The 12235-nt window shown below is 37.5% G+C and overlaps 1 protein-coding gene across 8 annotated transcripts in view; it reads left to right on the forward strand.

Annotated features, from left to right (window-relative positions):
* Window positions 1-12235, forward strand: part of DMD (dystrophin) — a 1157417-nt gene that overhangs the window by 778896 nt on the left and 366286 nt on the right. For all 8 annotated transcript variants that reach the window (XM_075520648.1, XM_075520634.1, XM_075520658.1 and 5 more), the window contains one exon: window positions 6207-6315. In XM_075520648.1, the coding sequence (XP_075376763.1) occupies window positions 6207-6315 (109 nt within the window). The remainder of the gene's footprint in view (window positions 1-6206; window positions 6316-12235) is intronic.

Consider the following 12235-nt stretch of genomic DNA (forward strand, 5'->3'; position numbering starts at 1 on the left):
TGTGACAGCATAGCCGGGAAAAATGTAATGTTCCCAGCTAGAAAATTTTTGCATATTGTGATGGGAATATTGTTTTTGACATTAAGGTTGTTCTACCTCTTCAAGAGTAATCCACATTGAAAGCAAATGTAATTTTTGGTGCCTAATTAATGGCATCATATAACATGTTTTTAAAGTTCCTTATTTTGAATTTCGCTTTCAGAAATTTTTTCAATTAAAAAAAAAGAACATGTTTTCTAGAAAAGGTAAGAGCCAAGTCATAAAGAGGGCCCTTAGCTTTAAAATTTTTCCATTGTGAAGGAAAGAAGACATGGCAATATAGAACTTTCCCACTCAATTTCTCTGCCAAAATTCGTGGAATGACTGACTTGATTCTGTTTTGAAGCAGAGGATACATTGTTAAGAAGGCTAATGCCTCCTAACACTTCTATTTTAGAAAAATGTGCTTTAAAATCCTTTTCTCCAGCATAGAAATCAGTTTGAAGGGGATATTTTACACTCAGTTTCCTAAAGACTATGTAGACCTTCACTGAGACTAGAGTATCATTTTCTATCCTGTAGAATCTTGAAGCAGAAAATAATCAGCAAGCAGCCTCCCATGTGTAGTTCAGCTGCTTTTGGAGTGGGAGACCAAACTAGTAAGGTCACTGCCATATCAGCCAGAGCTTGATCTGGTTTCTGGTTTTATAACTGCTAATAAAGTATCTGTGAACGCGATCACAGAATCACAGAATCACAGAATCATATAGGTTGGAAAAGACCTTTAAGATCATCGAGTCCAACCATAAACCTAACACTGCCAAAACCACCACTACACCATGTCTCTAAGCACCTCATCCAAACGTCCTTTAAATACCTCCAGGGATGGCGACTCCACCACTTCCCTGGGCAGCCTCTTCCAATGCTTGATAACCCTTTCGGTGAAGAAATTTTTCCTAATATCCAGTCTAAACCTCCCCTGGCGCAACTTGAGGCCATTTCCTCTTGTCCTGTCACTTGTTACCTGGGAGAAGAGACCGACCCCCACCTCTCTACAACCTCCTTTCAGGTAGTTGTAGAGAGCGATAAGGTCTCCCCTCAGCCTCCTTTTCTCCAGGCTAAACAATCCCAGCTCCCTCAGCCGCTCCTCATAAGACTTCTGCTCCAGACCCTTCACCAGCTTCGTTGCCCTTCTCTGGACACGCTCCAGCACCTCAATGTCTCTCTTGTAGTGGGGGGCCCAAAACTGAACACAGTATTCGAGGTGCAATTTATTTATTACACTAAGTATCTATTGCAGTTGCTTCTGACTGGGTAGAGAGTAAACTTCGTGTTTGTATTTAGAGCTTTTCTAAACCTACAGCACTCAATAACCTAATTTTACAGAAAAAGGTTTCCTCACAAAGTTAGGATGTCTGTAGGTGATCTCTCCAGTGAATTTCTTGTTTTTTCATCTCCATTTAGTCACTATACTTAGAGTATTATTTTCCTACTTTTACAAAATTTCCTCTAAATTACTTATAAATCCCACCAGCAGATTTCCATTCACAGAAGCATATGAATACACTTATCTCCACTTTAGAAATTAATACATATTTAAGAATGATTTGATTTATTTTCTTCTTTCCTGAACGGAAATCCTTAAGAGTTATTTTCCCCTTCGGTATCTATGCTTTTTTTTAATGATCAGTTCTCCTAAACAGTGATAAAACACTAAAAGAGGTAAACTCAAGGTGACTTAAAAGTAGCATGATAATGAAAGTAGGCAGAAACAAAGCTTTTGACTCTGTGTTGGGCATTTTCTTTGTCTAATACAGTGCTGTTACTGTTGGGAACTGAAACATGTCATCTGCACACTGAATGGATGATGGAACAAAAATCACTCTGCAATAACTTCATTTACTCATTTCGTATGACTTCAGCTGCAGTCTTAGGGGATCTTAGTCCACATTTTAACAAGCAAAGCACTTGAAACAACAAAAAAGCTAGAGGTTTTGGCTTTCTAGATTTTTGTAATTGCATATAAAGAATTGCAGAATGAACGCTGGCATTTTCAAGGAGAAGAACTAGTACTCATTTTACGTATCACTGGCAGAAGTATAAATGGTGTGAAATGATTCTGTTTAGGCCAAACTTCTGACACAGAAGTGCTCTGTGTCCATTCCTTTTAAGTGTTCACATCAAAGATGCTGAAAACTGCCAATTTCTATCAGATTTACTGGAACAAGATAGCTCTTTAAATAAAGATTATGTTGTTCCTATGTTGTAGTTTTGACAATGATATTGTAAAATGTGTATGTGAAGAAAGCAGTAACTACTCGTGGAGTAGTGAGTATTTAATTTCTAGTCCCTCTTTAATTGCATTTTACTTTTTTCATTACATTCTGTAGTTCAGTTAACTGAACGACCTGTGAAGTTAATTTCTGGTTCACTGTCTGTCTTTTACAATAAGTCATAAAACAATGAATATATACTGTCAAGACTGTTGAATTGCTTTTTTGATGATGTAGGTTTCCTAAAGCTTCCACTCATTTACGCTGAGTTGGTCTTCTGTCATCGTTCTTCATGAGTAACTTCCAGCACTCTCTGCTATTTATGTGTTCCAATATAGACTTTTCAGCAAATGTCAAAATCATTTTGTACACAAAAGGTATTTTGTGGAAGCAGAAATAATTTGTACTCAGATTAAGGTGTTTTTGAAAAGATATTAGCAAGGTTGCAAAGTTAAGCACTCAAAATTTTAGAAAATTCTTGAATTAAAACTGCTATGGTGGCCTTGGGTTAGGCTGAACCCTGCCTAATTCAGTACAGGATATGGATAGCACTCAGTGCGAGCAGCAATTCAATACTTAGACTCATACTCCTTGTTTAGTTTGTGGCACAGAAAAAAAGATAAAATTACATGGCCTCTTTAAAAGCATTAATTGCTTGCATAACATTGCTTGACAACTTTGAGGATTATTTAGTTCTCTGAGACATCTTTGTCTTAGCTTCCTTTTTTTCTCTCCAATTTCCTTAATTCACCACAAATCTTCCCATTCTTTTCAAGAAATGAAGTAGAGGTCCTATAGACTCATTCACACTGCAAGCTTCTCCTGTGCTGCAAAACAGCATGTGTCAGAAAATTAAAGATATTGGTGCAATTATTTGCATTGTATCTGAATTAATAGTTGACGTTATTCTGGCATTTCCTAATGTTTAGTTGTTTGTCTTTGCAACCTTTATAATATACTCTCATTATAGTGTTTTGAATGTAAATTAAATCCCACGGATTTATATTGACACATACTTAATCTTATCTCATAGTTATGTCACTGAAATAAGTATATTTTCACACCTTCATTAAGCATACTAAAAGTGCTGATACTGGAATTTTGCAATGCAGGACTGTAAAAATATTTTTGTTGGCAAATGAAATCCTCGTATATGCTGATTCAAGAGTCAAGAATGGGATGAGACGTGTGATCCTTTAAGCACTAGCACTTTAATAATCAGACCTATTCACTTTTATAAAAAGGATTTCATGCTTTTGAAATGCATTTCTGTAAAGCTTTTGCAGGTGGGGGAGGGAGAGGTTACTGCTGATGACAGTGGCAACAGAAAGAACGAAAGCCCCCATCTCATGATTAACGGCACTTAAACAGAGCAGTTTATCCAGGAAAGGATTTCTGTGGCAGTGGAAGAGTTGTAGTTCCCTTGCCACAGCACTCAATTTGTCCTTTCCCGTGTTGGGTGGGAGAGTAAGTAGTGAGGAACTCATTTTCATTGTCCTCAGTCTTGCATTTAAAAAACTGCATCATTTCTTTCTCTAAATACTCCTATCTAGTTTTAGTGCTGTCAATGAGCACCTCACTTAAGTGTTAACCTCACTTAAATTGCACTGGTGCTGACATTTAAAGGAAATCAATAAATCAATAAAAGTGTTCCTCAGTGCAACATATTTTGATATTCATACTTGTCACCAAAGCTCTAGAGTTGCAATTACAGCAAAATCGTTGTGTTCAAAGAAGTTAACATTTTAATGCACGCATGCTAATTTATGGTAGATGCAAGATTGGATCAAACCATAATTCTGATAGAAGAGTTTAGAACTAGCTGCTCTCTTATTAGTGGTGTAAATGTTGCCTCAGACAACCCTCTCTAATGTCTGTGGTGGGCATGCTTTATATTTTGTCATTGCTGGAAAGAAATCCCTGGCTCACATCCACATGAATGATTAAGCAGCTACTCACAGTGAGGACCAATATTATATTTATAACATCCATATCTCCGTCCTGAGTTACTGTGAATATATTGTAAAATGAAGCCAGACTTTGATAGAGTAATCTCTCCAGCTTTTGTTTTTAAGGCCTCTCTGCGCTTTCTGCCATTATTGAATTAATAGATACTGGAGCAGTCCTTTGCATTTTAAGCTCTGGAAGCAGGTTCTTGGGCTACAACAGCAGAAAAAAAAGGAACTGTAAAATCTGCCATAAAATGTGTCCAAAGTGTGTTTCTGTGTGTCCAATCCACACAGAAATAAAATATATATATGATTTTGAATTGTCATATGTCAAGTTGCGTTTATCATGCATACCTGACGGCTTTTTCTGCCTAGTCTTCATAGTCTATTATCAAGGAGAATCTGTGATATTACTGACTTTTTATTTTATTTTTAATGCAGTTTTTAAACTGCTCTTAAAGATAAAAAGTTGGTTTATTCCCTAATGCAGAATCATATCCTTTCCCTCCTGGCCTATTAAAAAGCATTTATACAAAAATGTGTCCAGAGTTTATACCAGGTAATATTCTGGCCTCCACTGGTGTCAGATATAAAAGAACTTTGCAGGTTTAGAGTATTTATGGCAAAGCTTAAGGCAAATTCTAGAAATGCTCCCCTGACATATCAGAATATAAAATTTTGCTACCTCAGTGTCTGTGCCTGTGTATACACTTCAATTTAATGAGTATTGTTCCCTATCCCTCTCCTATTGACCCCTGTCATCTTAGACTCTAGGTAATTAAAGTACCTTTCTTAATAGGCCTCCTGTTTCTATCACAGCTGGATTGTGATTTAGACTATATATCTAATTGTGAATTGGACACAAGAATACTAAAAGCGTTCCTGAGTGGCATTGATACTCTGTGCTCCTTTTTGTAGCAGACAATCAGGGAGCAGCTTAAAAAAGAAATGCAGTCTTCATTTTAAGAGTTTAGAGATGCCAGCATAGAGTTAGCAATGCTTCATCCTTCTTTACAGTCCTTAGAGCAAGGAAGAAAGAGGGGTAGAAACAACGTTTTCAAGTCTAAATGCCTCTCAGGGTTGTCTGAGGACTGATGTAACTCACACTCCAGACTTTCACTTAGGTTTTGTTTAAAAGTAACAGTTTAGCCGTTACTGGTCAGGACTGCGTGCCCACACACTAAAGTTTATGACTCCCTGAGGACTCCTAAGACTTTCTTTTAAAAAAATTTTTAATAGGTGGAAGAATGTGTTCTGCATTTGATGTTACAAATTGCAGAGGTTTTACTGACAAGTTTTTTTTAATACATAATTCACCTTTCTATTTTAATTTAAAAAATCAGCATCCCAGGTTCATGGTGATAAAAAAACCCACCTCTCTACAGTACACTAAAGAAGAAGTCATCCTATGTTCCCTAAAAAGGTGTAAAGGCCTGTCGACCGGGGAGCAGGGCAAGGCAGTACTCCGTGGGAGCAGGGGCCAGCAGGGGCTCCCCGCTGGGCTGCAGGACAGCGTCTCACCAGCCAGGGCCTGTCCCTCTGTCCCCAGCCAAGAAGCAGGGCAGGCTGGGGGGCTGCCCCTGGGTCAGGGTCAGGATCAGGCCCGGTGAGGGGAACCAGAGTCAAATACAGCCCCACGTGGCTGAGCAGGGCCATGAGGATGGGAACGGGCTGAGGTTGGTCCAGGAAGTCAATCTGTGGTCAGGGTCAGGCAGCTGCACTGGCTCTAAGCTGGCCCTGAGCTTCAGCAACCAAACAGTGAAGTGGAAAGATGCTTTCAGGACCCTGACACCATGAAGCTCTTTTGCAGCCCAACTGGGAAGGGTTTTACTCATCCCTCTCTCCCATTTGTGAAAATTAATTGCTGTTTCTACCTTTCTGTTTTTTTTTTTAATTCAGGTGGTCCATAAGATATAGGGAAAAAAAAGTTAAATTAATTTATTTTACATTTATTTACATTAATTTATGTATTATAAATTTAATATATTGTTATTTTCTATTCTAGAAAAAAATAGAAGACTTGAATGCTGACTGGAAGGCAATAAACCACTTAATTCAACAACTAAAGGAAAAGCCAACATTAGCAGCATTTGGCCTTTTCTCTTCAGGTGTCTGTAAGTACTTCAGTATATACATCTTTTGAAATTAATTACAAACCATACAGTTAAAATGCAAATGGCTGGAGACCATCTAAATTCATTCTGCATCCTTACAAATTTCAGCTTTAGCTTGTAAACGGGAGGTTTGCTAGTGTGGCATTCAGCTTGTTCTTTTATCATTTCCTTTCTATTTTGTGTAATGTGTCCCAGAAGACAAATTAGATTATGGATTTGATGAAAAGCTTGCAGCATGCTTTTCAAATTATTACTGTTTCAAAGTCTTGTTTCTTTATTCTATGAAGAGATGAGATGAGATTTTGACTTTCTACATATATTCATGGAGGAAATACTATGAAGGGAGAATTATTATTTAAATTAAAAGATGATAATATTACAGGTCAAGTGGATGTAAATTGGTCACAGAATGAAATTCTGAAATTACTTTTTATGATAGGGCAATGAACTGAGACTATTTCAGGACAAAGCTTGTGTATTCATAGAAAAGGTTGTATGACAACATGGTAAGAGTAATTCTGCAGTTAAATGTTAAGTCTGTGACATATGTCTCTGGGTGTCTTGAGTTCATGAATCCACAACAAGAGACTTGATCTCCATTTAATTTAAATTATTTGGACAATATTTATATTAGATTTTTCTCATATCTCTTTGCACCTGCTGGTTCCCTACAAGGATTACAAACTCATTTTTATCTCCTTGATAAATTGACTTTATTTCCCACTGCTTTCCTTTGAAATGTAGTGATTAAGCATGGGTGGAAAAGAAATACATAATGGAAGCACTGAGTTAAATCTGAGTTTCTAAAGTCTCTAAGATTCTTTACTTGATATTGAACGATCTCAGTTACTTGGATGAAGAATGTTACTCACCCGTACAATTTGGAAAGCTGCTCATCAGGTGTGGGAGCAGAAAGAAATTCCACTCCCCCCCATCAGATTGCCTATAACTCAGGCTGATACAGCTACCATAGTCACCTGGGATTTGATTACTTGTAGGATGTTAATCCCTCTTGCTTTATAACATGTTTTAATGGGTAGCATACAAGAAAAGCTGAAATTGGAGAATACTCTGCCTTCTACTAGTGACTCTCTAGGACAGCAAAGCAGAAAAATATTTTTTCAGAGAAGTAAATAATTGCACCATATAGACAGAATCCAGAATATTCAGTATCAGAAGACAGTCCAACTTCTGTCAGAATAGCATATATCAATTCAAGCAAAGCACATGTCTTGCTTCTGACATGTTGAATCTTACTAAATAGGAACTATAATTTAGTTTTAGTGTCGTGGTTTAACTCCAGCCAGCAACTAAGCCCCACACAGCCACTTGCTCACTCCCTCCTGCTGGGATGAGGGAGAGAAATGGAAGGGTAAAAGTGAGAACACTCTTGGGTTGAGATAAAGACAGTTGAATAGGTAAAGCAAAAGCCATGCATACAAGCGAAGGAAAACAAGGAATTCATTCACAACTTCCCATGGGCAGGCAGGTGTTCAGCCATCTCCAGGAAAGCAGGACTCCATCATTCGTAACGGTTACTTGGGGAGACAAACGCCATTACTTGAAACACCCCCTGCCCCTTCTTTCTTCTTCCCTCAGCTTTATATGCTAAGCATGATGTCTTATGGTCTGGGACATCCCTTTGGCCAGTTGGGGTCAGCTGTCCCAGCTGTGTCCCCTCCCAACTTCTTGTGCACCTGGCAGAGCATGGGAAGCTGAAAAGTCCTTGATTTTGTATAAGCACTACTTAGCAACGACTAAAACAATTCTGTATCGTCAACACTGTTTTCAGCACAAATCCAAAACATAGCCCCGTAGCCCCGTACTAGCTACTACAAAGAAAATTAACTCTATCCCAGCCCAAACCAGCACATTTAGTCATTTAGAACTGCTGTGGTTCCAGTGGCAATCATTTCAATTTTCGAAAATGGGCTAAATACCACTAGTATTTTTTAAACTTGTAGTATAGCAGTATCCTTGCTTTAGAGGATTTTGGTCTAACACATGCTGTAGAAATTCATGTAATGACATGGGGGAACTGAAGGAGATGCGTAATCATTTTTTGCTGTGCTGGGTCACTAAACCTGCTGTGTCAGTTTTGCATGTCAGCAGGTTATGTCAGATCGTGGGGGTTGGGGGGGGGTGGGGAGTGTTGGTGAGTTGTGTTTGCTGTTACAAAGGACATGGTAATAGCGGAACAAGAGAGAGAACAAAGAGTAGTAGTGCAATAGATTCCTATATTAACTCATCTTTAGCTGAAGAATTGCAAAATTACTCATCTGCCTTAATTCAAGATGTAGGCTCTGGCTACTAACATTTCTGAGACTCAGCAGATGGAATTATACATGCAGAAAATGAAAGCACTGGTGTTCTATAAAGGATTAAGCAGGAAGTAAGATTGATTTCCTTTCTATTGCCAAGAGCACTCAAAATTTGAACCTGTGCTTGTAACACTAATTCATAATTTTTCTTTATTTAAGTCAGTTTACTGCAATCACATCATTATAGATGTATCACCATAGAACTGTAGAGTTCAGAAGGGACCTGGAGAGACATCTATTCCTCTTGCTCAAAGCACAGTCAATTAGCGCAGGTTGCTCAGGGTCATGTCCAGTCAGGTTTTGAATATCTCCAAGGATGGAGACTCCATAACCTCTCCAGGCAACCTGTTCCAGTGTTGAACTACTCTCACAGTAAAAAAAGTTTCTTCTTCTATTTAAATAGAGTTTCTAGTATTTCAGTTTTTGCATGTTGACTCTCATCCTGTCACTGGGCATCACTAAAGAGAGTCTGGCTCTGTCTTCTTTACACCGCCAATCAGATATTTATACACATGGATACAATCCCCCTGAGCCTTCTCTTCTCCAGGCTGAGACAGCATGTTTCTGCAAAGATAGAAAGTGGTATATGTTACTAAAGTATTTTTGTATTTCATTTTAAAAAAGGAGCGGGGCGGGAAGAGATTGAATGTCATGGGTTTTGTCATGCTATCCTATAAGTTCTGTAGTTACTTTAACCACTTACGTTATAGACATTTTTATGGAGTTACCTGTTCTGTGCTGCTGATTCTCATGAACCATGCATTGATGTGCATAGAGACTCAAACTGGCTATGGGAGAGCTAGTTTTAACCAAGCCTCCCAAAACCTAAACAATCTCATTAAAGATAATTTTTAAAGAAAGATGCACAAAATTATTTTGGAAGGACTCTGTGAAGCAATGGCAGTATCTCCTGTTGATAATTATTCACTTCCTGATTCCATAGAGACTTTTGTGGACATCAGAATTTAATAATGTTCACATCTGTGTTTGAGACCAGGGAATGAAGATATAACTGGCTAATCTCTGCTGCCCTGTCAGGTATCATTTGGTCTAGTCTGGCTACAAGAACTCAGCCAGAGGATCTTACTAAATATGCCATCTGGTGGCTGTTGCAGAGGTAAAGAACCCTGTTTATAATTATTTCTAGGTCTGTGTGTTATAGTTTCTTCAGCAGAAGAAACACTAAAAAAAGTCCTTAATATCCCACCAGTCCAGCGTGCCCTTGGGCGTAATGAACAAGAACTACTTTTCCAGCTCGTAAAAGGTACTTAGCTGAAGGGGACATCTAAAACCTTAGCAAAGATTGAGTTCCAAGACAAGATGATTCAGGGAGGAAATCACACTTGCTATCTGTACTTGACATGACAACATGAAATTGTGTGAATGTCTCTTATCCAAATACCTTGATGCATTGCTTAGCCAGCAGTTTGAAAACATTTTAAGCAAAGAGAAATGCAGTTTTGGAATGTGCTTTTACAGGAGGAACAGATTTTAATAGTATCGTTAGCATTCATATGACTTCTTTTGTACTGAAGTGCTACCTCTGTATTTACTTAATAAGTTAGGTAAAGTTATATAGTGCTTTGTAAACCCATGTGAATACATTGTGGGGTGGGAGGCATTCCTGTCTTTGGTCCTGAGGAAGACATTTTCCATTATTTGTCTTCATTCAAGTAGGATGTTAGGGGAAAATTTTGGCCACTTTCATTTAGAGCTATACTTGAAAATATAATTTCTTAAAAAGGATATGTATTTATTTTCAGTCATGCTATACTTGAAGTTAGTGAAACTTTAAAAATAGCTGTGAATGAATACAGCTGAAAATACTTTGTCAACTAATTTTACATTTTGCATGAACAGCTAATAAAACTGTGAGCAGTACATTATATTGGTACTCTTGCAGTTTCTTTGACTTATTCAGAGAACAGTACTTTGTGTACAATAAATTTCATTTTTTTCCCTGAATTTTTATGCAAGTTTTTGTCTTTTTGTATGAAATGACTACTCAAGTGAAACAAAAAAAAGTATGACTGTGAAATGAAGAAAAAAGTAGCGTGAGAGTTAGTGTTAGTTACAATGGTGAAATTACTTCTGAAATTAAGTAGAATTTGTCCCTTTAAACTTTACACGTTGTCAGTCTTATTTTGGAGCATTGTTTGTAGCAGGTCTAAAAAAAAGATAAAGAAAAAAAGAATTGGTTTTGGTTTACAAAATGATGCAGAGTTAGAAATGCATTTGACAGAAAGGCTTTATATGCATTGTTAGTTATTGTATATTTAATACAAAGAATTTGAAGAAAGCTAATACTGTATCACCAGAACTCATAACACTACCCATCAGCTTTGGTATCTTTCTTCGAATGCGTACAATCAAAGGTCTTCTGTGCTTTCAGTATAATTTGCTTTGGGAGCAGGAGTCAGAGACTGCAGGCATGGAGCCACAGACTGGGCTTCCATGTACAGGGGAAGAAGATTTTTCAGGATTTAGAATGAATAAGGCAGAATGGGAGAGGAGTGATGTATCAAGCTGAGTCCATTAGAAGCAAGTTGTAACATGAGGACTGTGAGCTGTAGTGACTTCACCAGCTGATTTAACCAAAAGAGAACTCATCGCTTATTAGTCTGTATATTCAGCTGGGGCGTAGAAAAAAGATTCACAGCAGTCACCTCCAGAGTTTATAATGTCTTGAGTTTTGGGGTTTGAATTGAAAGAATTATATTTGTGAATCTGGGGAAACTAGTGACTACAGAATTTCATTTGCTTGTCCTTTGATATTTTAGTTGAAGGAGTGCATCCTAAGGTATGTCTCCTTCTGTTTGGGAAAGTTAGTTTGCCTCTTATTTCTCCATGAAACAAGTCCCCACCTGGACTAGGCATGCTGCTTTGTTCTAGGCTTATAAGATCTTATAAAATGGTTCTTGAAAAATATCACTAATGTTACTCTCTGATTATATGGACTGCTGTGGCTTAATATGGCTGAAATTCATATGCACTGCTTGGAATGTAATATAACATCAGAAACATGTACTGGTGCTACTAAAAATATACAGTTCCTGAGACTGTAGGTGTTTGAGGAAAATTAGCAGCAAATGAAAGCATCTATGTGAAAATACATACCTTGGTGAAATAACATAAGGTTTAAAACTAAAATCCAGTGACCTCAGAAGCTGAAAGTGCTTCTGTAGTGCTAGTGTCTGTATTTTATGCACCTGGAATTTTCTTTTATTTTCATATTAAATACATAGTTGAGTGATCTATTATTCTATATTGATTAGTTCTAAGAGAGAGATGTACATATTGGGCATAGCAGTATCCTGCATTATGAAGACTGCCCTGTTAAATCTCTGATATGTTATTTGGTTTAATATTTTCAGTGGGGATGAAGGATTCTTTGGTTTTGAAACTATAACTGTTGAAATATATTCATTCCATGGATTTCAGAGCTGGATCATGTAATGTCCCACTGCCTCTTTAAAAGAAACAAACCGTTTGTTTTTAAGAGATATTTAAGAGACAATGAAAAAAAAATGCAAGAAAATGACAACAACTAGCTTTGGGCAAAAATGCACAATAGATACTATTTTCTTTTTTTTAGTATT

Source organism: Mycteria americana, chromosome 1, assembly GCF_035582795.1.
Source record: "Mycteria americana isolate JAX WOST 10 ecotype Jacksonville Zoo and Gardens chromosome 1, USCA_MyAme_1.0, whole genome shotgun sequence".
In the NCBI taxonomy this organism is placed as follows: domain Eukaryota; kingdom Metazoa; phylum Chordata; class Aves; order Ciconiiformes; family Ciconiidae; genus Mycteria; species Mycteria americana.